The 26,247-nt window shown below is 38.5% G+C and overlaps 1 protein-coding gene across 3 annotated transcripts in view; it reads left to right on the top strand.

The window, feature by feature from the left end:
• Positions 1–26,247, top strand: part of ABCC4 (ATP binding cassette subfamily C member 4 (PEL blood group)) — a 141,813-nt gene that overhangs the window by 92,286 nt on the left and 23,280 nt on the right. For 2 of the 3 annotated variants that reach the window (XM_066571533.1, XM_066571532.1), the window contains 9 exons: positions 2,718–2,868; positions 3,512–3,631; positions 6,651–6,761; positions 8,228–8,328; positions 10,483–10,674; positions 14,791–14,946; positions 18,865–18,954; positions 19,432–19,604; positions 25,852–25,957. In XM_066571533.1, coding sequence (XP_066427630.1) covers positions 2,718–2,868; positions 3,512–3,631; positions 6,651–6,761; positions 8,228–8,328; positions 10,483–10,674; positions 14,791–14,946; positions 18,865–18,954; positions 19,432–19,604; positions 25,852–25,957 — 1,200 coding nt within the window. Of the gene's footprint in view, positions 1–2,717; positions 2,869–3,511; positions 3,632–6,650; positions 6,762–8,227; positions 8,329–10,482; positions 10,675–13,619; positions 13,677–14,790; positions 14,947–18,864; positions 18,955–19,431; positions 19,605–25,851; positions 25,958–26,247 lie in introns of all 3 variants that reach the window. The other variant, XM_066571531.1, reaches the window with a different exon arrangement.

The raw sequence follows: 26,247 nt of genomic DNA, 5'->3' as shown, positions 1-26,247 counted from the left end.
TAGAACCTTTGCCTTACCTCACGCAGTGACTACATGATTACAGTCTGCAAATGGTTGTGTCTGGCTTTCAGACTACTTCATTAAGAGTTAATTTATATGCAAGTTTGGTTTTCAAAAAAAAAGAACACACATGACTGATCCACCCTATCATAAATTTTTATAATGATAAGGTGGTGCAGGCTCATCTAAAATTCCTTCCAAAGGCGGTGTCAGATTTTTACTTTAGTCATCCTAACCATCTTTTCCTTCCCTGTATTTCTGCCATAGCAAGGCTTTGTTTACACGAGCTGGATCTTAATAGTTCTACTCCCACTCCCACCCCCACTGGCACTTTGCAACATATTGTAGATTATCATCACTAAACTTCAGTTTGGCTTCTTTTTTTTATTAAGAAGCATTTGTTTTCCTCAGAATTCTTTTCCTTGAAGCAGCTCTCCTCAACATTTGACTTCAGATTTGCAGCTGATGTTACAAACAGACTGTGTACTTCAGAAACAGCTTTTTTGTGACTGTCTAGGAAGGGATGGAGGGAGAAGGCAGCAGATGTATTGAGCAGATTCAGGAGTGAGTTTGGAACAGGAAGGAAGGAATGGACTTCAGTCTCTGCTGATAAGGATGGAGGTGAAGGAACCTTTAGAAACTCACCAGTGTGTGGATGGCTGGCAGGCTTGGCAGAGATAATGAGCATTACTGAGAAAAACTGAGATCTAGAACAGGAGAAGATTTGTAGGAGGAATCTTTATGTCCTTTCTCCTCACCCTACGATAAAAAGGAAATATGTTTACAGGGCTCTAAAGAATGCCGGAGAAGTAGAAGGTAGAGAAGGGCTGATGGTAGTGCTGGTGAGGAGCCCAGGGTGCTTTGTTTTGCTTTGTGCTGACACAGCCATGTGCATAATTGATCCAGGTGAAACAATGTGCACTCTCATTGCCACCTCCTGATGAAATCTAGGTAAAATGTTTGTCATCTGCTGTGTGTATCTAGAAGGTCAAACAACATGATGCTATCAGCACTTTAACCTACAGATGAGCAGTGTAGTGGTAATGCAGCTTCCTCCAGAGCTCCTTTCCCATGCCTACCTTTTAGAATTTTCTTTAATAGGGTTATGAGGCCCTAAAATGTGCTTTCAGGATCTCTGAGATGGGGGGCTGTAACACTGATAAATCTTCTTTCTTGAGCTAAGACCTCTACGCCTAGAGCTCACTCATGCAGTTGTAATTTCTAAGGTTGTGGGTTTGCTCTTTGGTCAGGTCAAATTAGGGTAAAGGCAGTGAAGCCTAAAGAAAAAAAAGCAAATTTAGGGGTAAAGGTTGTACTTATTTTTGGCCTCAGTGTGCTACCAGAAGTGCAGCAGGAAATGCAATGTGTCATAGACACTTCCACTGAGAGTGTTTGGAAACCCCGGTAGCTCTCTGGTAGCTGCCTTAGCTGATGTGTTGCTTATATGAGCACTGAGTTGGAAAAGTTGAAGGGATGGAAGCATGTTTGCTCCAAGACATGCATTTCTACTACCCAGTAGTCACTAATGTATTTTTGGAATCTAAAAATCAGGCAGCCACAAAATTTAGCTGGAATCCATTCTGTGTTGTATGAGGTGATGAAGAAGGTGGCTGCTCTACTGATTTTTCTAAATGAAAAATCTTTAGAAAATACTGTCACTGCTAAGGAATATGTTAATGAGGGTAATAAAGGAATTTAATCTTGAGCTAGGATTTCAGTTGTCTGGTTTTGGACTGTATGGGTTTATTTTTGTATGGGTTGAGTTTTTCCCTCTTTTTAAGGAACAAATGGGCACATCCTAATTATAGTATACTGCGTCTCCTACCATACATTCATTCATGTACAGCTGGGTTCTGCAAGCATTTTGTGTGCAGATGATGGTTTTGACTGTGTATTCAAACTGAAAGTTTGATGGAAGATGTGAAGGGGTCTGAAGGAAATAGTAGATTTAATTCAGAAAGTTGGGCAAGGATCTTCTATCCTAAGCAACAGAGTTTTCCTCATTATATCTAGTTTTCTAAGAGTAAAGTCAGGTTTACCTCACCTGTTACATTACACTCTAGTAAACCTGGTGAAACAAACCTTTTATGACACTTGTTGCAGTATGTAACATTTTCTTCTTATTTGTAGCATTTCACATTGCAATCCTATGGGAAGAGAAATCCCACTTTCTCCTGTCCTGGGTTTTCTTTCTAAATGGATCGATGTTGTGTTTAGGAAAACATTGCAAGCCTATGTTGAAAGTCTCTCTTCTGAGTGTCAAGTCTTTCAATTCAAGTTGAAAGCCAGTTTTTCACCAGTTTCTTCTTAGCAGGAGTGAAAAAACATGTCCTTGATTCACCAAATAACTAGGATCCATTAAAGATCAGTTGTCTGTTACATTGATCATTTATTATTTTATTACAGCAGTCACAAAAGAGTCTGCCAAGAAAGACACTAATTTTCAGTCAACCAGCTTTGTAAAGAATTATTTTAAAGAACAAATAATGTGGAAGAAAACCATAAACTGGAAAAATAGTCAATTTAGATATTACTGTAAATTTTCCAAATTGCTTAAAAATAGATGTTGCTCATATGTTATACAATGCATCCGCTCTTAAATGTGGTAGTTATGTTTAAATATTTAAGTGTTTCAATAGTGTTAAATAGTTTTATACTTGTTCTAAATTAAATTCTTCTGGCAAAGAGTTTTTTATTTTGTTTCTATTGTGCTCCAGACTCTCCTACAGATTTGTGGTGTGGTGGCTGTGGCTGTGGCAGTGATTCCTTGGATGCTCATCCCCTTAATTCCACTATTTATTCTTTTCATTTTTCTTCGACGATACTTCTTAGACACTTCAAGAGATATTAAACGTCTAGAATCCACAAGTATGTAGTTTGGTGGGACTTAATGTTAGTTTGAACCCTACTTATTATTATGTGAAATGTTAGTATTTTATAGACAGTCCATCAAAGAATTTTTTTCTCTTTTGCTATGCAAACAACTTCCTTATTGCCTTGGTTCTCAACCAGTGAATTACATGCTTAACTCCTGTTTTGCATAATGATAAACCTAGGGTATGTCAGTTAACTATCTGTAAATAAAGCCAGTTAAGAATATGCTAAGCTGCTGGTCTTTGGGACCTTTCATGCCTATACTAATGATATTTCTGACCTTATCTGACTCCTGTGCCTGACTTTAGCTTGACTATGATATGGAATATTAAGCATTAAGAATAACAACCATGGGTGCCTAATGTCATTAATAAAGCCCAAAGAATTTCTACAGTGACAGCTATTGTTAAAAATGTAAGACATTTTTGTATAAATTAATTTGCCTGGCTGACTGATACTAATTGAGTAAGAGTACATTAGTTAAAGATATTGCATATTTATTCTAAAAAGATGCAGTAGAGTAGTTTGTATGCTTAAATATAAAGTGGAAGGATTAAAGATTAGTGTGGTACAAAAAGAATTAAATGTTGTCCTTCATCTATTGTTAAGTTAACTCAACTCTCATTTCCCTTTTTAGCTCGAAGTCCAGTGTTCTCCCACTTGTCGTCATCCCTCCAGGGGCTTTGGACTATTCGGGCTTTGAAAGCTGAGGAAAGATTTCAAAAATTATTTGATGCACACCAAGACCTCCACTCAGGTTTGTGATGAATTGATGTGAAAAATCAAATACTTTGCACGGTGGGAGGGAAATATCTTATGCCCTCAGCGACATGTATGTAATGTGCATTAAAATCAGTAGGAGCTGTGCATTTGTCTCTTTAGGGTAAAATTCCTGTATTAGAACAAAACCATTATCTGTCTAGATTTAGAAAGTTCACTTTGGGCTGTAATATAATTTAGAATACCCATGCATATGTTTTAACAATGTATAAGATAAACATTTGAAAGTATACCTGATAAGAATACTTAAAGAATAATTTTTAACATTTTCCTGGATTCCATCTTTAAGAAAAGGAACGGTAGGGGGAGGATGGAGAGAGATGTGGAGGAAACAAGCTATATTATGAAGCATTTGATACTAGGTAGTGTGCTTGGAATGGTATAGATAATCTTGGAAAAGTTTCATAAATCTAACTTATTTTTTACTTAGAGCATCTTTCAGGGCTTAAATCTAAAATATGGAATTAACATAATTGGAAGGTGTGAAATATTGGTGTTCTGCAAGCATAAGTAATATAATTCGGGTTTGCACTGTGATTCTTTGACTTCTGTTATTTAAATGTTCTCTATTACAATGTTCTTCAAGATATAGCAGAATGCAAGTTTTTAGTTTTGTGTTTGTTAGGTAAGATTGTGACTTTCCTCCGTTGTAAGGCACACAATTATATTTGCTTGCTGTTTTGCAATTTATAGATTTACAAGGTTTCAGGCAAGACCAGCTGATCCTTTCTGAAGTACAGCTTACAGGTTGTAGCATCATACACAATGACCATGTTGAGCCCAGTGACTTGTGACTGGTGTAGTGCATCTTCCAGGGAGGAACCTCCAGCCTTGAATTTCCCATTTTTAATATTTTATAGTTGCTAGTTATCTGACCAAATCAGTATTACAATACCTGATAGCGAGGGAAGACAAAGTTGTGGTTTACTTTTATATTAAAAGACATCTTTAGGCAATAAACTAGGTACAGAAGTTTCACTATACAAAGAGGACCATGACATTTAAGTGAAATACTTTTCTGTATTTTGAGTTCAGATCCAGGGAACATAAAAACACTTCCATTTTTCAGTCAGTTTTGTGCATCTCCCAAACAAAATTGTCGATAATACCCCTCATGGGCAGATCATGAACCTGGTTTTGAGGTCAGGCTTCAGTGCTTTTAGTCATAGTCTTCTGTATACCTACACACTTCATATTGGTGTCTTTCCCCCCCAAGCCTTTGGGGTACAGTGCCTGCAAGGATGTTGCCATAAAAACAGGTTCCTCACCATGATACATAGTGGTAGGAGCACCAACTTGGGTGTAAGTTGTAACAAGAGATTTTTAACCTGAATTCAAGGAAAAGCTATTCCACTGTGAGCACAGTCAAGCAGAGGCAAGCATTGTCCAGAGGTGCAGGCTTCGTCTGTATAGATTTCAAGGCTCAGACTGCACAGAGCATGGAGCAACATGGTCTGACCTCTGACCTGACTGTGCTTGAGCAGGAGGCTGAACTAGAGATTTCCTGAAGTTGTTTTCACATTGGATAGTTCTTCAATAGTAAATGTGAGCAAGCAGTAGTTGATGTAAGAGAATACCTTTCATAGCAGCTCACAAAGTTGGAGCCCTGGGTTTTTAAGTCTCCTAAAGAGTTTTGAATTCTTTCCTGCATTGCAGAAGGCTCTCCAACCAGTGATGGTTTTCTTTAGCACTTTTGGCTGGAGTAGTATCTTCCTCTCTATTTAGGCCTGAGCCTAGGACTCAGGACACTTGCTTTGAACCCCTTTGAGGGATGCCTATGAATGGAGTATTAAATAAATTTTAGATAAAAAACATCTAAAAGGCATGCTGACATTTGACCAAACCCAAGTTTCCTTCCTGCCAGTGCCCATCTCTATAAGCAAGCCCATGAGTCGTCAGACCACGATGAGTCTTTATTAGTTCCTGTGACTGTCAGATTCCTTTCTTTATGCACAGTGACCCATGTTGCATAGAGAGGTTGCAAAATGACCCATCTCAAGCTGGCAGTGTAACACACCTCCCTGGACAATTAGGATCAGTGGAGCAAAAGCTCCATAATCTGGCTATTGATTATCAGTCTTAAAACCACACTTAGCTCCTCTCAATCTTACAGAAGGGAGAATTATTTTAGTTTGAATTTTTCCCAGCACTAGGCTAAGGAGCTGAACAGTTGAAACTGCAGTGATCTTTAGCAGGGAGTAATGGCAAGCAAGGCAGAAGGGGTTGGAATGGTAACCTTCTGCTGTGACTTACAATTCCTCTGAGTGCAGCCTAAGCAATAAATAGTGCCACACTTTATTATGGCTACTTTGCTTCTGGTTTTGGCCTTGGATTCAAACACTTTGCCCTCTGTATTGCAGTGTCTTTTTGTGCTGTCTCTTGTACCTTGTACTGTAGCATATCTACCTGGGATGGAACTTAGCACCAAATTGTCAACACCCGAGTGAGTGCAAAGTGGCGATGTCCACCTGTGAGCTTTCCCAAATGTAAAAATGTGCATCTAATAATCTGAATACCTCTGTATAGCTGCACTGGCTGTGTTGAGTAGCTCCTATAGGAGCTTAACCAGCTGCAGCTGCCTTCTAAGAACTTAGCTCTGACAGTTGTGTTGTGATATGTTCTAGCTAAAAGCCTGTAGACTCTAGTCCAGCTACAATAAATGCAGTTGTACTTCTGCTTTTTGTATAAGACTCTTGAGTCCATTGGAGTTGGGAAGAGGCTTCCATTTTGAATAAGTGAACCATGCTTTGAGCCTTGACTGTTTTTCTTTCTCTTTCTATTGTGGTTGCTACTGGTGTGAAAACTAAATTAGACAATTTCAGGAAAACTGGTCAGTAGCCTGATCATCATCAGTCCACGCAGACATGCACTTGAAGATAGCAACGTTGGGGGTTTTTGACAATTTGTATTATTAACATGAATAAATTTAGTCATAATTATACAGCTTAGTTTTCTAATAATCCACTGGGTTTATGTCTTTGTAAAATACACTTTAGAGGCCTGGTTTCTCTTCTTGACAACCTCAAGGTGGTTTGCTGTGCGTCTGGATGCCATCTGTGCCATTTTTGTTATAGTGGTTGCTTTTGGTTCCCTGCTTCTCGCCAACAGTAAGTACAGATGGAAAAAGTTCACCCAGTAATTACCATGTATAGTAATGCCTAATTCTTTTTCATATGTTGCTGTTTCTAATTGTTTAACGGCTGTAATTAAGTTAAATATTTCTTTCTAGATCATGATCTCTTCCTTAGTCTAGGGCATCTGCTTTCCTGCAAATCCTGGAGGCAGTTCAGACATCTTCCGGGCTGAGACATACATCTGTCATCATCCTCAAGTGTGCAAACAAACGTGCTCTTCTGTACTCTTCACTTTTGAGATTCTGGCTTTCAGAGCAATAACAAGAAATAAATCATCATCTTTTTCCCTACCTTTGTCTTTCTCTTTTGGGCCTACAGGGCTTTGCTTTTTATATTGAAACACCCACGGAGCTGCTTCTTAACAATGTTTTTCCTTTCTGCACGTGGCACAGTAGGTCAAAAGGCAAGCTAAAGTTCCTAGGGATACTCTTCTCATATCTTGGATCAGTGGGATAGGCCAGTTCCAGAAAGAAAATTGCCTCATAATAATACATTTTATGTTCACTGTCACTCATGAACTGTCATTAGTGTATGCATCATGCAGGATGTAATTGGGTTAGATGTGCTAGAATGAGATAGTCATCTAAAACATGAAGGAAGAAGTAATTATCTTGGACATGAAAATTAGTGCTAATTTGCTGGTTTTGTTTCTTTTCTTTTTTCTTTGGATAAGTTTTTTATGTGCACATGTATTTTAAAATTTGAACATTCTGTGCTGCACAACTCCACAAATTTTGAACTCGGTTTGATGTTACTAGCATGCAAAAAGACAAGTCAAAACAATGGTCCTGAATCTTTCCTTACCTCTGGATAAAGAGTAGTTCTCTGGAAGTCAATAGGACTATGTTAGGATAAAGTTCAAGTAAGTCAGAGGACAATCGTGCTTAATATTGGGGCAGGCAGAATATATTTATTTTGTGAGAGTAGACCCACTGAACACAGTAAATGCTTTTATAAACAGGGGAAGAAATATTCTGTCCTTTTACTTTATCTGATTGTTTATAAGAGTACAAAGTTGAGGTAAATTTTATAACTAATTTTGAAATAATTTTACGCAAACTTTTTGCTTAGGTTTAGGGCCTTACCTGATTTGCATAGAAAAAAAGTGAAGAGTTAACTAGTGCTCAGCCAGACAGGGATGACCCTAAAAATCTATGTAAGTTTGGTCTTGAGACTGAACCTCAGTTTTTAGATGAACACCAGGCCAAGGAGAATTTGGATTATCTTGTCAAAATGTGTCCAAACTGTACCCCAAAAATGCAGCAAGCAGCTGTTCTGCCTGGAGCTACTCATTGCACAGATAGCAAGTAGTGCATAACCAAATAAAATTCTGGCTGTGATGCTTCCATCATGTAAGTAACCTCATGAAGGAGAACTTAACTGAGATTTTGTGTAATTGCAATGTACCTATTTGAGCCTCATTTTCCTTTCTTCTGCAGCTCTGCATGCGGGGCAGGTTGGTTTGGCACTCTCCTATGCAATCACCCTCATGGGAACGTTCCAGTGGGGTGTTAGACAGAGTGCTGAAGTTGAAAACCTGGTAATGTTTATTTCTTCCTTTTCCCCTCTTGTTTCCTTCCATGCTTGTGACATGAAGCTTTAAGGATGAGATTCTTCTTAAATAACTTAGAGTATTAATACCTTGGCAAGCAATTGAGGCACCACTCTGCAGTCATAAAGAAAAATTACTTCTTTTAGGTTATGATTTGTCTGACTGGTTTTGAATGTTTGTTAAGATGAACTGTGTCTGGGGATTGTCCTACGTTCATAGTAAGGGAGGTTTTACAATCTCCCTTTACAGCAGAAAGGAGACTGTCTAGTTACAGTGTAGACAATTGCATTGCAACTTGCTAAAGTTGCAATAAATTAATCCCTTTCCATAAGGAAGATTCCAAATTATGTTTTTATATTTGGTATTTATAATTTATTGTTATTTATTACTGCATTTTAAAATTTTATTTATATCCCTCATGGCATTTTTAGAGTCCTGTTATTCCATTGCAAAGGCTTATAACTTTTAAATTTATTCTAAGTTAACACCAATGTGAAAGTATTTGTTTATATTCAGCTGACAAGATTGTGTGTTTTCCAAAATATAGCATATAATATGCCTTTGACCAATTCACAGTATTTAGTAGCATATTCTAATTTACCTGTCTACTTTCTTAAGATAATACGTAAGAAAAACAGATTGTAGAAAAAACATGCTAAACATAAACCTGGGATTTTTTTTTGTTGTGTTGACAGCTGAAGTTACTTGTAATTATAGTTTGCTGTACATAGTCTAGGAAATATGTGTAGTCCTTCCATAGAAGTTACAAAGCCATGCTTAATTATAGTATTATAATGATAATAGCAATAATGATAATAACAAAATTAGATTTTTTTTTTTGCTACCACATTGCTTTTTCAGTGCATTTTTCACACACCAGTAAACGGGTGGTGACAGATTTTCTGAGAAATGGGAAGAAAGCGTTCAGTATTTTTCATACCATTGGGGATGTTTTGGAAGTGTCTGTGGGAGTGTCACATGTACTGAGTGGCTTTCTTGGAGGCTGTGACTCAGAAATACCTTGGAAGAGAAAGGCCATTCACTAACCTGGCTTTGGTGTGAAATGCTGATCATTTTATGGAGCTCTGATTAGCATCAACTTCTTTGATAGGTGGACATCCGCCAAAAATCCCTTGTTATTAAAGGGTGACTACACCTGGGGGAGGCAAGAACATTTCATCTCCATTCTGTTGCTAGCTGGTCAAGGGCAGTGAGTGTCACACTGTGTTCAGTGGTGGTGCATTCTTGTTTTCAGTCCTGTGTGCAGTTTTGGGCAGCACAATACAAAATGAAGCTGTTGGAGCGCGTCCAAAGGAGGGTCATGAGGATGGGGAAGGATCTGGTGGGAAAGCCCATATGAGGAGCGGCTGAGGTCACTTGGGCTGTTCAGCCTGGATAAGAGGAGACTGAAGGGAGATCTCATTGTCTACAACTTCCTTGTGAGGGAAAGAAGAGGGGCAGGCACTAATCTCTTTTCTGTGGTGACCAGTGACAGACTGAGGAAATGGCCTGGAGCTGTGTCAGGGAAGGTTTAGGTTGGATACTGGAAAAAGATTCTTCACCCAGAGGTGAAGAATTACATTGGGCACTGGAACAGGCTCCCCAGGGAAGTGGACATGACATCAAGTCTGCCAGAGTTCAAGAAGCATTTGGATAATGGTCTCAGGCTTATGGTGTGATTTTTTTTTTGGGTTGTCCTATGCAGGGCAAGGAGTCAAACTCATTCATGTGTCTGCCTGTAGTTCATTTGGCAGTTTCATTTCTAGCTTTATCTTTCTAACACACAGTGGATTGGTGTCATCTTAGTCAAGACTGACAGACAACTCTCTTAGCTTAATTTTCTTACAACTTTTGCAATATTTAGGTTTGTAATTAATCCTACTGATGAGAAATGCTTATGAATGGCTTTATGTATCATGATAGATCTGGATCTGTAGTAGGACATGAGATGCATTCTCTCCACTTTTTTAGTTGCATAAAGAAAGCGTAGAATGGCGCCAAATACTCTTACTTGTGTTTAAAAAAAAAACCAGAGTAATTTGCATTGAATCTCCATGGTAAAAATATTTATATGCAGGCAGTATTTGCAGGGTATGCCAGAGGATGAAGCTCATGTATCTATGTCTTCTTTCCTCCCCTTAGATGATATCAGTAGAAAGAGTGATGGAGTACACAGAACTTGAAAAAGAAGCTCCTTGGGAGACCAACAAACATCCACCACCAGAATGGCCTAACCAAGGAATGATAGCATTTGAGAATGTTAACTTCACTTACAGTCTAGATGGACCATTGGTTTTAAGACATTTGTCTGCTGTAATTAAACCAAAAGAAAAGGTATGTATGTGGCTGTCTTTGGATATTCACAGAAATTAAGCAAAGATGATGAGTTGACAAGAAGCTGCATGCTAGAATGCATTATAAAACACATGGATGTTAGGAAAATAGTAAGTGTTCTTTTAAAAAATAAGCTTTAGTTATATTTAATAGCAGAAGTAATAGCCTATTTATTTCATGTAAGTGTAGCGTAAATTTGTCTGGGAACATGATATTTTAGTCTGTCAAAGGATTAAACATACCTGATAATTCCCTTAAAAAGAATCTGAGATTCTTCAGAAAGTAGCAGACATGGAAAATACGAGCCAAGCCAAGAATGTTTGTTCAAATCCAAAGAAAATGGAGCTGCATTAGGAAATGGGGGATTCAACAGAGGGAACATAATTGGAATTGAGTATGTCAACAGACAAGGTGAGCAAAACCAATAGAAAACAAGAAATGTACATGCCCTTGCACTGAGTCCAAAATGGAAGATAGAAGAAAGAAGTACAAATCAGTTGCATAACTTCAGAATTCGGGATTTTATTTCAGTTCCTTTTGGCAACCAATGCAATTAACTGTTGTCATTAATTAGATTGGTAGCCAAAAGAAACACAGAAATAAACTCTTGCTCCTCTGCAAATTTGAGTCCTCCTCCCCAATTTTGACGCTATCCCTGTTGAAAGACTGCTGCAGGGAAGGTCTCCCCCACAGACAAAATTAAATTAGAGCCCTGAAGTGTTAATTTGTGCTTTGCTACATTTCAAATGCAGCTGTAGTTTTTTGATTAGGAGGTCTTCCCTAGGAGGATGGTTCAACTCTACAATCCTTGCCCGTGCCTCCTTTTTAACATGCTTTTCCATTCAATTCCAAACCGTTCATTTCCTCAAGTGGACCTTTTAATAACATGCATGTTACAAAAATTCAGCCAGACTTTGCTACATTGAGGTGATTTCCTGGAATTAGCTGTGAATGGGTGAAAAATGGTCTCTTGAGAAGAAGAGCCATGTGGGCTGTCTCCTTAGCTGTTACAAGTCTCTCCAATACAGACAAGAAATCCTATATTTCTCAGTGAGAGACAGGAATAAAATTAAAAACGGAAGAGATCCTAGCAGTGCATGACTCACACCTTGGTGGGGGCAGGAGACAGAGGGATGACTGGGGGTATTTATTTTTGCTGAGCAGTTATGTTGTGGTTTTGTCATCCTGAATTTGCCGTGCTTGAAACCATTGCCAAGATCTTTGTGTTTGCTTTCTATGATGTTTTGCACAATACTGCAGTAGGCTGCCACTGTGTAAAATAAATCTCCCAAGCATCTCTCCTCCTCATATTGGTTTTAATTGTGGAGAAGCATCTTCTTCAGAACCAGGTTTCTAGATCTCTTGGGGATTCTGCCCATACTGCTGTCATTGAAAGCTCTTATGCCTGTTCAGGCCCCTGACTTTTATAGACTTCTGGTGGCTGCAGTGCCACTGGCAACAGGAATGAGTTTAAGCTTATGCTGTGCTTGTATTTTTTCTTGTAGCCACCCCAGGGCCCAGTTAGGGTAGCTGTGGGTATGGTAAGAATGAGGGAGGTGATTGCTAGCAAATCACTCACTCAAGGTCTCTTTTAATCTGTTTTGTCTCAGCATTCACTATTTCCCTACAGTCAAAGCAGGCCAGGAAGGACCCTGTGTTTTAAACATCTTTGCTGAAGTAGTGTGGTCTGGCAAAAACAGACCAGGGAGACACAAACTGCTGTGCCAGTAGCTGGCAGGGATTAACCTCCTCTGCTACTATAGCTGCAGCAGGGGAAGATTAGCATGTGTAGTATTGGGTTTTACTCACCATCTTTGTTTCAGGGAACTCATGAATGCTTATTGGCTAACATATTGTTAAATGCACCTTTTCCTGACAGCTCCTGGGTCTGCAGGCTACATGAAAAAGTTAGGAAGGTGCACATGTAGATTTATGGCATGGCAGCTGTGCTCCCACGATGAAAGGGAGGCTGCCTGAGGGATAACAAAGACATGGGCAGTTTCAGTGGAGTGGCTGACATGCTGTAAATCTTACATTTTTTGTGCAGCTCTGCTGTGAAGTACAAGTGACACTTGAGTAATGATGAGCCCAGCGTAGCAGGTGTACTCCTGTATGTGCACTGGGCTTGTATCAGGCAGCACAGTCCTGGCCCTGTGATTCCTGATAGGTGCCACTTCCATTTGCAGGCTGCTCCTGTATTTGCACTAGCTGTGAGTGTGGGCCTGTGAAGAATAAAATGTATTCAAAAAATGGATAATGTTTATACTGAGAGCTCTTTCAAATTCCTGTCAGTTTTCAGCAGCCTGTAGTCAATTGGACCAAAGATGCAAATAGATTCTTCTAAATGTTGAAGAGCATAGTCCTTTCATTTGATGCCAAACCAAAAGTGGGATTTTGACAATATGCAGAGCACAGCTGCATTTTTATTTTAAGTATCAATGTATTTTGTATGGCTTTTTCTTTATATCTTTGATACAATACTTTATATTGACATTTGCAGGGGAACAATTGAACTTTCATTTTCACAACTCTGATTGTCTGTGTTCTCTATTCAGCACTTTCTTTCTGAGCTGTAGTTTATCTATTCAGAACTATTTTTCCATTGCTTAATTGATACAATTTAGAGTACTAAACATTTGATCATTTATTGTAACAGATTTGCTTAAATTAGTCTGTTTAATAAAAAGCATTGTAGAAATGTTAATTAGTTTATATTACAGTAGTACAATAATGAATTGTTGGATGAAATTGTTAAATCAGAACGTAGAAGGAGAAAATATCTTTTAGATTATGCAGCATAAGTTGCTTCTTGAAGTGTACTTTTTTAGTGTGTTGTGTATTTTTTATCAAATGTGGGCACTGCTGTTTTGTCTGAACTTAGTGTCTCTGACTGAAAGTTTCTCCTTGCACTTTGGTGCAGTTTCCTGTGCTGAATTTCATTTCAGCAGGCATTGCTGCACACGTGCGAGTCTCAGGCAGTGGGTAATTGCCCTCTGGTGTCTGTATGTACACTCATGAAGGTTTTCATCTTTATTCCTCTTTTCTGCACCCCAATCACTTCACCAAGCCACATTATACGTGTTTAATCCTCATAAATCCTTCCCCATCAAATCAGGATCTCCAGCCCATATATTAATTTTGTATTGCACTGCTCTGAACTTTTTCAGTGTGCTGATTTTTTAGTGGGGGGGGGGAATGTAGGGATTAGAACAGAATGCAGGAAATAACAAATTCTGCCAGATCAGATTTGTGTAGAGGGTTACACCCATTATCTTCTCTGATACAATTGATTACTGTACACTGTTTTTCTTTAAGAATCCTTTATCCAAGTACAACATTCAAAAAAAAATTAAAATAGAAGAAATATTTCTCGATCTTAGCCCCTTGTCATTAAAGTTATCAATCCTGTATTTTTCATTGTCTCTTTTTTCTGAAAGCTTTATTTTTTTTCACATTGTCTATGTCTTCCAGTTTTTCTTTGGGAGCAAAAAGAACCCTGAATCTCTGTGATTTTATTATTTCCTGTTTCTTCTGTTTGAAAAGGAATTTCAGCTTGATGTCATTGCCTTGTAGTTTCAATGCTTGCTGAAGATGTCTGAAGTATGGATACAGTTTATACTCATGCTACTTTATAGTACTTCACCTTAACCATAACTAACCAAAATCAGTCTCAGTTATTTAAATTGGGAGTACATTGTTCCCAGAGTGCTTTATGGGAGTCCTTTTTGGGGTTGAGTAGTGGATGCATGCATGAAATGATTTGCCTAACATCACCCAGCAAACCAGGTTCAGTATAAAAATTAGCAGCCTTGAATCACATTACTGTATGCATTGAGCCACTTTAAATTGTTTACACAATAAGACACCACACTTTAGGGGGAAATCATTCACCTTTGAATATGATCCAAGAAATTGTCATGTATACAAATGTCACCTGAATCCAAACCGATTTAAGGGGAGAGGATTTTTCCTCTTGGAAGAATGTTAATTACAAAGAAGTTTTATTTGGTGCATGTTCTACTGCAAATCCTGTGATGCTGTAAAAATGTTGCTTGACATATTAATTTCTCCTGAAAAGCTCACAGTTTAATGGTACAGGCTTGGCTTGCTCCGTAGGTTGGAATAGTGGGAAGAACTGGAGCTGGGAAAAGCTCTCTGATAGCAGCCCTCTTTCGCTTGGCAGAACCTGAAGGAAGGATTTGGATTGATATGTACTTGACATCAGAGCTGGGACTCCATGACTTGCGGAAGAAAATTTCAATTATACCTCAAGTAAGAGAGTGACTTGGTTTGCCATGGATGTTTTGAATATAATACCATAGTGTTTAAAGTGCTTTGCTGGGATGTGTTCCCCCTGCACCTCTGAATGCTGTAGGTGCAGGAACTGTAGCTAGGCGTTATTCTTCCTTGAGTAAGGTCCTGATTATTTTAAGATAAACAGAATCAGTTTTGGGGATCGGCACATTTTTGTACCCTGTCTTTTCCTTTGGAATATCTGTGTGTTAGCTGTATGCTGTCCTTCCATAGTCTGTGGAAAAGCAGAGAAAATCTGGTAAGTGTATACCAATCCTCAGCAGTCCTCTGAAGTCAGTCACTTGATCCTTTGGCAGCAATTCCTGCCTGATGCTTCCTTAGTAAGGGACTTTGCAAGACCACTTTCACTTCTCCAGTCATCCCTGTACAAACTGACTGTGTTAGATTTAGAAGGAGCAAATGTGCTACCTAGAAGTGAGCTATCAGCTTTTGCTTTATTTGGAGAAGGTTTGACAGGACAAGACCAGAGGAACAGACTAAAGAGTAGGTGATTATAACCCATAATAAATAAAACTTGATGAATTTTAGAAGCTGGATGCAAGAAAGGCCACAGTACAAGAAGAAAAACCCCAGTAGGGCAGTGTTGGAAATAGCCTCATCTCTCCTGCTGGGATAGAAGAAAGGCTGTTCAAAGAAATCCAGTAGGTCACAGGTCTTCTCTCTTAGAGTCTTAATTTCATGAGACATTGTATCAGAGAAGGGTGATGTTTATCCTTACAACTTAGGAGACAAAGTCTGTGCATGTTACAGTTTCATGAGAGCTCTGGTCTTTTCCCTGGGCATTTGCTCTCCAGTGAACTCTCTCCAGGGAGGAAGAGTGAAAAGCTCTTATGCTGCAAATGTGAAGTCATATTTTGGAAAGTAGTTCATCTGTGCTATTCTGGCAGGTAGAGTGAAGAGTAGACTGTAAACCAGAGGAATTTTTTTGCCATGTTTTGCATTATTTCTCAGATCTCTCTATGTTATAACAGAATCTGTATTTAGAATTATGTCTGAATGTGTGCTAGTCTATTGGCAGGGTGGCAGAGTGTATTAATTTCTTTAAGTTGAGAATCTAATACAAATGGTAATGAGGCTTTGTTTTTTCTCAAATAGTAGGAGTCAAAAAAAACCAGGTATGCTATTGAAAAAAAAAAAAATTAAAAATAGGTACTTCCCCAGCAATTGGATCATTGCCTAATGCAAGATGTCTTTTGTTTCTGCATGCTGCAGGCTTTGTTATTGCAGTACTCACTGGAACTAGTCATCTTTTGTATGTAAAGAGAAGTTTATATGGATTTAAATTCCATTTTTTTGTTTGTGTGTAGCGTTCCTTTCTCGTGAAGACAGATGATCATCAGTTCATTCAAGGTCTACAGCTTTTTGAAAGCCTTGCCCATAGCTATTGTGGGTGATTTTTTCATTTTGAGAAATTCAGCCCAGTTGGACAAAATAGGATACTGAGACAGGAAAACTGCAGGTCAAATACGCTTTCTACATGTGAATGACACAGATGCTTAAAGTTCACCACATTCAATTATACATGTGAGGTTTTTTTCATACACAGGTCTATTCACATAGTTTTGAAACTGTTTTAATCCAGTGGAACTCTGTGATTTTTTGTCAAATTTATATAAGGTTTGCATCATAGTCACAAAAGTTTTGAGTACCCAAAGGCTAGCAGGTAGTTTTGGTTTTTTTGGTGTGTATGTGTGTAAGGGAAGGCTGTTTCTATTAACAATATGCAAAACTATCAAGTGCTGGTACAAAGAAGAAGAGGAAGGAATCAGGTTTCTGCTATGGTAAACTGTATGATAGGCATTGTCTGGTACTGTGCTAATGGTAGTGTCAATAATAGCAATGTAACATCAGGTAGTTATTTTGCAGCAAATATCTTCATAATTATGTGGGCAGCTGAAAAACCAGAGAGAGAGATGCTTATTAGAATTGCAACATAAAACATGCTAAACAGAACTGTTCCTAGAGGGTGATGAGGCAAGACTGAAGTTTTCTTGTGTGTGAGTTTAAATACCTACCTGGAGAAATAAAAATGTGCTTAGGCTTCTAATTGCTTGCTTGGATGGAGCTGTGTAAAGGTTGTGTTTGTAAATCTTTTCTATGCAAATGTTGTCTGCCTCTCTGACTGCAAGCATTTTTACAACAATTATTTACAGGTTAGTCTTATTGCTTTTCTCTCATAAACCAGACTGTTTTAAATAATAATCTGTGTCAGAAATGGTAATTAAAAAATATCCTTATCTTCTGTTGCAGTGCATGTCTGTTGTTAGGACTTTTATAATAGTTGTGAACACTTTATAGGTTCAGCCTCCTCTTTGCCAACCTATAAAAATGGATTGAAAAGGAAAATAAATGTAACAATACCTTCAAAATACACCAAATGGTGTACTAAAATGTGTGTTGTTAAACAAATTAGTTTCTAGGTGTTTTTAAAGAAAATTGTTTTTTGACTTGGAAATGTTTTGTGTTAAACCCTTTTGCTCATTCAGCAAGTTTTTAATGACATTGCTATTGCAGCAGATACTTTCAAATAATTGGCATATTATATCAGGAAATGTATATCTTCTTTTATATTGCTTATGGCGTGTTCTGTCTTTTTAAATTCTTTTATAGCACTCAGATGGTTTAGAAATTCAAAGACAATAAAAGGGTTAAGGTCTGAATTCTCTTCTGGTTTGCTGCAGCCCTTTGGAGCTGGGCATCACTAGGGTTAGATGGGGAGAATGTCATGACAGGTTTATCTCAGAGTAAGCTGAAGTTACCCAGTGTAAGTTAGATTTTATTTCCCAGGGGAGGGGAAAAAAAAAAAAGGCATTTTGCCTAAAATTTCCCCAATTTAAGGAGAACTGACAACATGATGAATGGTGTCCATTTATGATTAGCACTGTTACAGCTTTTGACTTGTTTTTGTCTTTATGTGTGGTATTAAGATGAGTTTAGCCCTAAAGTCGTGTCAGTGCATGACTCTCAGGTCTGGCAACTCACATTACGGAGTACTGATCTTCTGCTTAAGGAGTTCTGAACCAAAAGTCCTCTTCCCAATTCTTAAATACTACATGTTTCAGTGTGATTTGATTTGTGCCAGTTTGATGAATTACATGTTATTGCTCTAACTTGGAACTGAAGGAGAACAAAACTTGCTTCGACCACATTCTTATCTCATTGGTACCTGAATGGGAGAAGGTACCAATTTGACTCCCTGGTGTGTTTTGAGTGAGAGCTTTGCCCAGCAGTGCACCAGTTCTAAGTTTGCTTTGGTGCTGTGGCAGTATAGATGTGTTTAGGTTTTAAATGGTGAAAGCTGTTCCTGCTTAGCCCTGATGGTAAAATGGAAGGGCTTTTATCGCATGAAATAAAAAAAAAGACCAAACCCACAGCTAAACACAGAAGGAAAACCAGAAAGGTATTGTAAGCTCTTTGATTCCTCTCTGGTTTATGTACTTCAAAAACAGGTTTTCAAAACTGCCCAAAAGTAATTTAGGAGTGTGAGCTCATTGACAGTGCTAGTTGTTGGTTTTCATTAACAATACCATGAGGATAGCAACGATTTCATGGAAGTATATATAGCTTGTGGCATCAGAGCAGTGGCAAGTAAATGCCCGTTTAAGTACCGACATAACTGTGTACAACAATTTGCAAACAGACCTGTCCTGTTTGGTAAATTATCTTCATACAGAGTAGTTGAACACTTGCCTCCCCCCCCGCCATCCCTCTTAAGCATGCAGTTGTAATGTACACCTTTGCATTTCAAAAATGATAGCTTGTTGTTAGATATTTCTGTGCTATTGTTGATATAGGTTAGCTGTGATTATCATTAAATTACCTATTGCAATATAAAACCTGTATTTATAGTGGAATGCTGATTTTACTGGGTTTCAGGAGCCTGTTTTGTTCACTGGAACTATGAGGAAAAACTTAGATCCTTTCAATGAATACACTGATGAAGAGCTGTGGAACGCCTTGGAAGAGGTGACTTACTAAATCTAATAATGTACATCTGGTATTTAAAATCCATGTAACAATAATATTGCAGTGCTTGTGTGTGTTAGGTTTTGGATGTTTTCATCAGGTTTGATAAAGGTATAGCTGTTGATAGAAAAAAGTACACTATCATATGTGCATTTGTGTATGTGTGTGTCTATGTGTGTGCAGGCGTGTATATTGTTATGTAAGTCTTTTATGGAAAAATTATCCTTTGGGATGATGCCTTGGTTATAGTTTGATTCATATCTTGGTTTTAATGAACATTAATAGATTCTTAACAACATGCTTTAATGTTTTTAGAATTCTAATAACTGACACACACTGTTATCCAACTTGGCACTTACTCATTTTGTGTAAGAATATAAAAGGCAAACCTTGCATACTTATTGTTGTGTCATCAGACACACAATAGCTGATTTAAAACAGAGTTACTCATCCTACAATATGTTGACATGTCAACAGGTGCAACTGAAGGAGGTTGTGGAAGATCTACCTAACAAAATGGAGACACAGCTGGCAGAATCTGGATCTAATTTTAGTGTTGGTCAGAGACAGCTGGTGTGTCTTGCCAGAGCAGTTCTAAAAAAAAATCGTATTCTTATCATTGATGAAGCAACAGCAAATGTGGACCCAAGGTAAAAACAAAATCTGTCATATGAAAATGAACTGGTTTCTCTTCTAATATGTTCATCTCTGCTGTAGAGATGAACTTAAATGCTTTATATTTCATGTACTTTGTATTGCTGTTTTATGTTTTTGATGATACCATCATTTTTGTCTATTCAAAACAGGATGATTGAGCTTTGGCTATGGAGCAGATGATATAAACTAAGCACTCAAAAGATCCCTAATTTCAGTGCATTCCATAGAGTAGGGAAATTAATATTCAAAGTTTATTTGTCCTGCAGCCATAGATTAGAAGACAAGAATGTTCTTGAAAATGCATCTCTGTAACATTAGAATAGCAAGGAAACAAGTTGAGTTCTGTTGACTTCTGGAAGAAAAGTTTGTTGGAAATAAATAAATACAAAATATTTCATTCATCTCACTCCCAAAACCCCCTAAAACTAGAAAGGTGAAAAATGGCTGTAAGCAAAACTGGATACTTCTGGTTGTGAATTGCTGTCCTTTCAGATGTCTCAGATGCTGGTGTTGTAAGTTAGAGGTAAAGTAGGGGCAGAAAGTAAGCTGTCCTAAACACCACAGGAATTGCAGAACAGATTTGGAAATGCTGAAGTCTACAGGATGGACTCACTAGTTCATTATTCTGTCTTGTATAACTCAGGCCAGCAGAATTTCCTGAATTCATTTCTGTTTGAACTAGAGTGTACTTCTGGAAGAACATCCAACCTCAATAGCAAAAAAAAAAATCAATGACAACCCCTGTTAAATTGTTCCAATAGCTAAGTACCCCCACTGTTAATTTTTGAAACATTTGAAGCGCTGGTGGAAATACTTGGGAAACAATACTGCAAACGTACTGCATCAATTAGTCTGAGCTGAATATATAGTTCCAACAAACTATGGCTTGAGGGAGAACTCAAAGTCCAAAGAGGACAATAACACAGCAAGTCCCTCAAACAGATGCATTAAGGATTTTGTATGTCATCTGGGCGTGACTCATTTTTCTAACATCTTCTCAGGGGAGAAGTGGTGCCCTACTGGTGTAGCTTTACAGTTCAGCTGACTGTATTTCTAAAACCTGTAGAGAAGTGCAGTCCCTTTCCAAGGGTTCTCTTTTTTTCTTTTCTTTTTTTCTTTTCTTTTTTCTTTTTTTTTTTTTTTTTTACTCTTAGTTTATTTTTGGCTGAGCTTTGATAGATTAACTGTGATTAATCATAGGTGTGGAAATGTAATACCATCTTACTCATCCTCCCTATTTTGGCATCTCACATGTGTGTTCTCAACTGGCACTATCCATTTAATTGATCTTGATTAATGTGTACTGCAATATATATTATAATAAGGTAAATGTTTGTATCAACTCTAGGCATAACAATACAAATAATAACTTGGAACTTCTTCTTTGAATTCAGTTTGCATTACAGTCATTATTACCTTTTCCTTAATGTGTTGGTATAACTAGAGCCAAGTATTTTTTAGCTCTGCAATCTGATAGGATGATCATCAGGAAATGCTGATGTGGGTTGCTTAACTGAGCAGTTAGGGAGGCATTTTTGGTGTGTAAGGAAAACCTCCTCCTCTTCTGATGCACAACCCCCATACCTGGCACCCTTGTCTCTCACCTGGTGGCAAGCACACATCGTATCTAGCACCTGAGATGGAAGACCATGGCAAGCTGCCTCCGTCTCTGGAGATGCTTCTCTTTTTTTTGTTTGTTTTTCTGGCTCTTGATCTCTCTCCCTCGGCAGCCTCAACTGCTGCTGCCACCATGTCCCTTCTGCAGTTCACCCTGGAAGCAGGTGTGAGAAGGCAGGAGTTAGGGGTGGCAGGAAGAGAAGGAAGGGTGAGGTGACGTGAGGCAGTGGTAGCACTGTGGCCCACTGTGTGGTGGGCACTGTACCTTCCCCACGGGACTGAGCCCTAGGGGCTCCCCACCACATTTCAGCTCATCTAGGCCATTCTTGTCTGCTACTGGGAGTGAAGGGAAGGAATTTGAAGTTCATCTTCTCCCTCCTCATATGTTCTGGCTTGCATATGTACCCACATTTTCTCCCTTGCTCCTCAGAGATGCCACCTGCTCTGCATGTGGCAGAGGTGTGAGTGCTTTTTGGGGGGAAGGAGGAGCTTGCCATAAAGAAGGTTGCCCTAAGTCAGACTACCTGCATGATTTATGTGATGACTGATAGACATTTAATTTGATTTTATCTTCTTGGTCCATTCTTACCCTGAAGAATAGAGTCTGGTTTTAAAGCAGTTGAAGTGTTCTGGAAAATTGTGTGAAATCTGGAGCAGAAGAGCTGAAAATCTTCATGTAGTTGCTTTGATGATACACAGAAACAAAACCATTAGTAACTGAGACTTTTTAAAAATACTGAATTTGTTTTAATTGCGTTAACTCATATTTTTGCTTATAGAGAACAAAACTTTTGGTGAGCAACCCACTGACATCTTTTTACATTGGTTGTTCATTGAGTGTAGTAAAACCAGCTATTGCACATAGTTCAGTTCATTAGCCATCTTAAATTTGTCAGGTTTAACCTTTTATTACATCTAACTGCTAACTGTAACTCTTTTGGAGAAATTTTCTAAGCCTCTAAGAAGTTGTGTAGCATGAGATACGCTTTCAGGACAATCCCAGGAGGACATTAGAGAGAAGATAATGACTTACCCAGTTTTCCTTTCAGAAGCTTGGTTGCTTCACATTCAGATCATATTTATTCTTCCTCTTCAGATAGTTTTCTTTTTACACAGTCAACTAATTCAGGTTACACCAGATCTTGGGTTGCTGGGAAACTTGGTGTTAGATCCTCAGCCTGTGGTGCCTGTGGGACAGCTATACCACCATTTTGTGCTTTCTTATTGTATTGTTCCTTGCAGTAGGGAGTATTGTGGTTCCCATTTTTATATAATCAGATTAGGATTGGGTTTTTGTCATCTAGCAGCCCTGCTTTTGGTATTCAGGTTGCATCTTTGGTTTTTAATGTGCCTGAAAGATGATGGGGTTTGATCTACTGAGGTGGGTGATGAAATCACGTGGCACTTGCCAAGACACTTGCTCAGTGTGGGTAGACATCACTAAGAGTCCATTTATGCCCTGAAAAAGGGACAGAAATTATGCTTCCTTTGGTACTTTTCTAGCTCTAACTGGTATGTGATCCAGTCTCTACACTCTGTCAGCACGTAATTTTGCATACAGATGCTTTTCTTGGTCTTTTTATATTTTCTTGCTTTCCCTAGCTTCTTCCTAAGATTCTCCTGGAGATTACTGATAGTGCTTCTGCCTGCTGTCCCAAAAACTATGCTCCAAGATCTGCCATGAACCTTGGAGAGGATCTAGCCAAGTGTCAGTCAGCAGACATGTTTGCATAAGATCTTGTACTGTGATATTTGACGATGGAGCTATTAAGTCTGTTCCTGATTACTCTGAAGTCTCATTTTAGAACATTTGTCACACCCACAATATGGACAGCAGTTTCTTGTTCGTGATAAGCTTATGTTCAAGAAATACCTGTTTAAGATAATAGTTTGATAGTATCTCTCTAAGAATGAGTGGCTTTTTTCTTGTAAGTGTAGGAAGAGGTAGTGCTATAAAGAGGACATATAATAAAAGAAGATAATATAAATTAATGCAGAGGACAGGGGTATTCAAGGCTGAGACATTCTTGGAAAACAGTAGGAATAACTTGCGTTACAAATAATTTTAAGCCCTTTGTAAAGTTGTTCCCAAAGTTCCTGAGCCAACTACGATTCTCATGTTCTGTAGTAGCTTTGCAGAAAACTTCACCTTGAGCTTGACAATAAGGAAAGAAAAAGGCTTTCTTTACACAATTCTAGGGAGTATTAAATATTTTCTGTTTTGTTATTTCAACCATTGCAGAGAAGACATCCTGCTGTCTCTATAAGACTCTTCCATAGTGAGTGTTGTGAGTGTTTTCATGGATGTCCCTGCTTCTTTTTTTTCCTTTTGGAGCTAAGAGTAGTCAGGTTATTGAGGCATTGGTGAGAAGAGAGCAAACAAGTATACATTCATTAACACTGGGGTGAAAGGACTGGTATAGCTGTGATGTGGAATATGATGAACAACTTCCTCTTCTTAAGGAGATAACGCAGAACTAAAGAGCGTGCCCCTCTCCTGACTTCTACTCCTGTCTCTTCCCCTGATTGCTTACTGGCCTTTGTTCAAAAAGAGTTGAGGAACACCTGCTTCCCACTTTGTTTTTGAGCTTCTTTTAGGAAGTAGGAGCAGAAGGACCAAGCCTCTCAGACTGTAGTCCAGAACGCAGTTATCTTAAGCTCGTGAGAGAGCTTAAATGTTTCTGTCACCAGATGAAGGTAACAGTTAGATTGCATGGAATTCTTACTTAACTGTTCGCGTCTTCCTTCTCTCTGATGATTCTTCCTGTCATCAGCAAGGATCTGTCTTCTCCTTTGTCATGATGATTGCTTCAGCTTAGCTTGTAGCAGATGCTGTATTCGTCCTTCAGAGCATGAACTCATACTTTCTACTGTGGAAACATAATAGTTACCTCATTCCTTTAAGTCATCCTGTTCTTCCAAAGTTGTCTGTCCACTTCTTATTGCTGGTGCCTTCTGGCATGATGGCCTCAGAACAATTCTCTTTGCATAATTCATAAAGTGATACCAGATACTCATCATGTGCAAATAGATTCAGTGTGGAGTACTACTTCTGTCTAAAAAAATACTACTTAATCAGAGGAAGACATGTTTTATGTATTTTTATGTATTTTATTTTATTTTCCCATTACTTCTAAAAATTTGAAGAATTAGGACTTTGCAAGCAACTGTTTGCAGCCAACATGTCTGCCTAAATATTCTAGTTTATTCAGATGTCTCCTTTGTCTTTTTTTAACCTGCACATTTTATTATTCTCCAGTCATCATATATGCAGAATAACAAATTCATGTTTTAATAGAAATCCTGGAAATGAGGCCCCTGCCTTCAAGTGCCTGACTTCTTGGCTGGAGCTTCCTTAGTTCAACTAGCACCAGTATATTTTGAATTCTTTACGTCTTTCTTCTATCTTGGATGAGAATTTTGGTTTCTGTTCCTTTTTCTCCGTTGTCTTTTGGGGTTTTATTGAACGCTGGTGGGCAATATGTGAGCATTCTCAAGGCCTGGCTGGTGGGACCCAAGGCTACCTGTGCAATGCGGGCTGTCAGGTGCCTCTAGAGGGCATTCATCACCGGGTGGTGCCTAATGCAGGTCCTTGGATTCACCTTCCAGCCATGCCTCTTCCCTTTCAATGACCTAAGAGGGGACTGTAGAGATCTCCACGTATAAGCCTGACTGGTGTCCTCTAAGTTAGGTGGTGTCAGTGCTTCTCTTGTACAGTTATTTACTTCAATAAGCTCCAGTTCCATGAGTATTGCCCATCTTTTGCCTTACTGCTCATTTACACAGCTAATAGACACATTCTAGTGTCTAACTACCTATCAGTGTAATTTTATTTCCTTTTCACAGTTCTCACCTTTATTTGTGACAGTTTTCACTTCAGCCCTGTACTTCAGTGTCTGTCCTCTAGCTTACTTTTCATTCTTTACAAATCTTATATTTCTTCTGCTGTCCTTATCTTAGGTGGTGGTGAATTCATACCGTAGGCTCACCCTTAACTTGAAATCTTCTATCTCTTTCTTTGGGTTGTGTGTTCCAGTTAATGCTTTTGATTTACAGGGTATGCCAAGTTTTGGGTTTTTTCAGTATTCAAGTTCTTGAGCTATTCCAGTTCTATTTTAGTTTACCAACCATCTCCTCTAATTAATCTTTTGCATTTGAAATCAAGAACCTTAGTTCTATGCTGCCTCGTGTTTGTTCTTCAGATGATTTGCAATAAGGGATATGTACTTTGACCAACTTTTCTTCACTACTTGCATGACCTAAATCTTGAAAGAGAGCAACAATGGTTTTTGGTGTAGAAATCAGTAGGACTATCTCAATCTACAGAGTTTTCCCTTTTCTCTAATCGAAGTCTGAGAAATTAGTCTCCTGAAATGAAGCCTTTTGCTCTACTTAGAACAAAAAACCCTTTCCTCACGAGGTATGAAAGGGTAAATTTTGGAGTATGTTTCATGATACGCCTCCAAGTCATCTGGTATAACAAGAGGAAGAAGCTCTGTAATAACTTTAGAAGCATATTTCCTTCTATCCAGTCATGTTTGATGAAATCATAAAACCTGCCTGCCATTCGGTTATCCATGCAAACATCTTATTTTTGTCTGCATTGCTCTTGCTGTGTTTCAGAACAGATGAGTTCATTCAAAAGACGATCCGTGAGACCTTTGCTCACTGCACAGTGCTGACCATTGCACACCGCTTGAACACCATTATTGACAGTGATAGGATTATGGTAAGACAGTTAACTGCTTCACTGTTGTTTTTTTTTTTATTTCCTGAAAAATAATGTTATTGACCCTTCTTCATTTTGATCCAAAAGTGGGTAGGAGTGTAAGTCATATGTTAGGTTTATCTGAGTGAACCTTATTATCCTAGCTACTGTAACTCACAGCTCATGAAACTGTAGATGTAATGACCTGGAAAGAATTCTTGCTTTCTCTAGCCTTGTGCTTCCCATCCCACAAGGCACAAAACCCACTGCAGGTGAGGTGCAGCAGGAGACCTGAGCGAATTAGCTCTGCC

This window comes from Molothrus aeneus, chromosome 2, assembly GCF_037042795.1.
Source record: "Molothrus aeneus isolate 106 chromosome 2, BPBGC_Maene_1.0, whole genome shotgun sequence".
NCBI classification, from domain to species: Eukaryota; Metazoa; Chordata; class Aves; order Passeriformes; family Icteridae; genus Molothrus; species Molothrus aeneus.
Note: the sequence above shows the minus strand (reverse complement) of the source record. Positions and strands in the feature narration are given on the sequence as shown.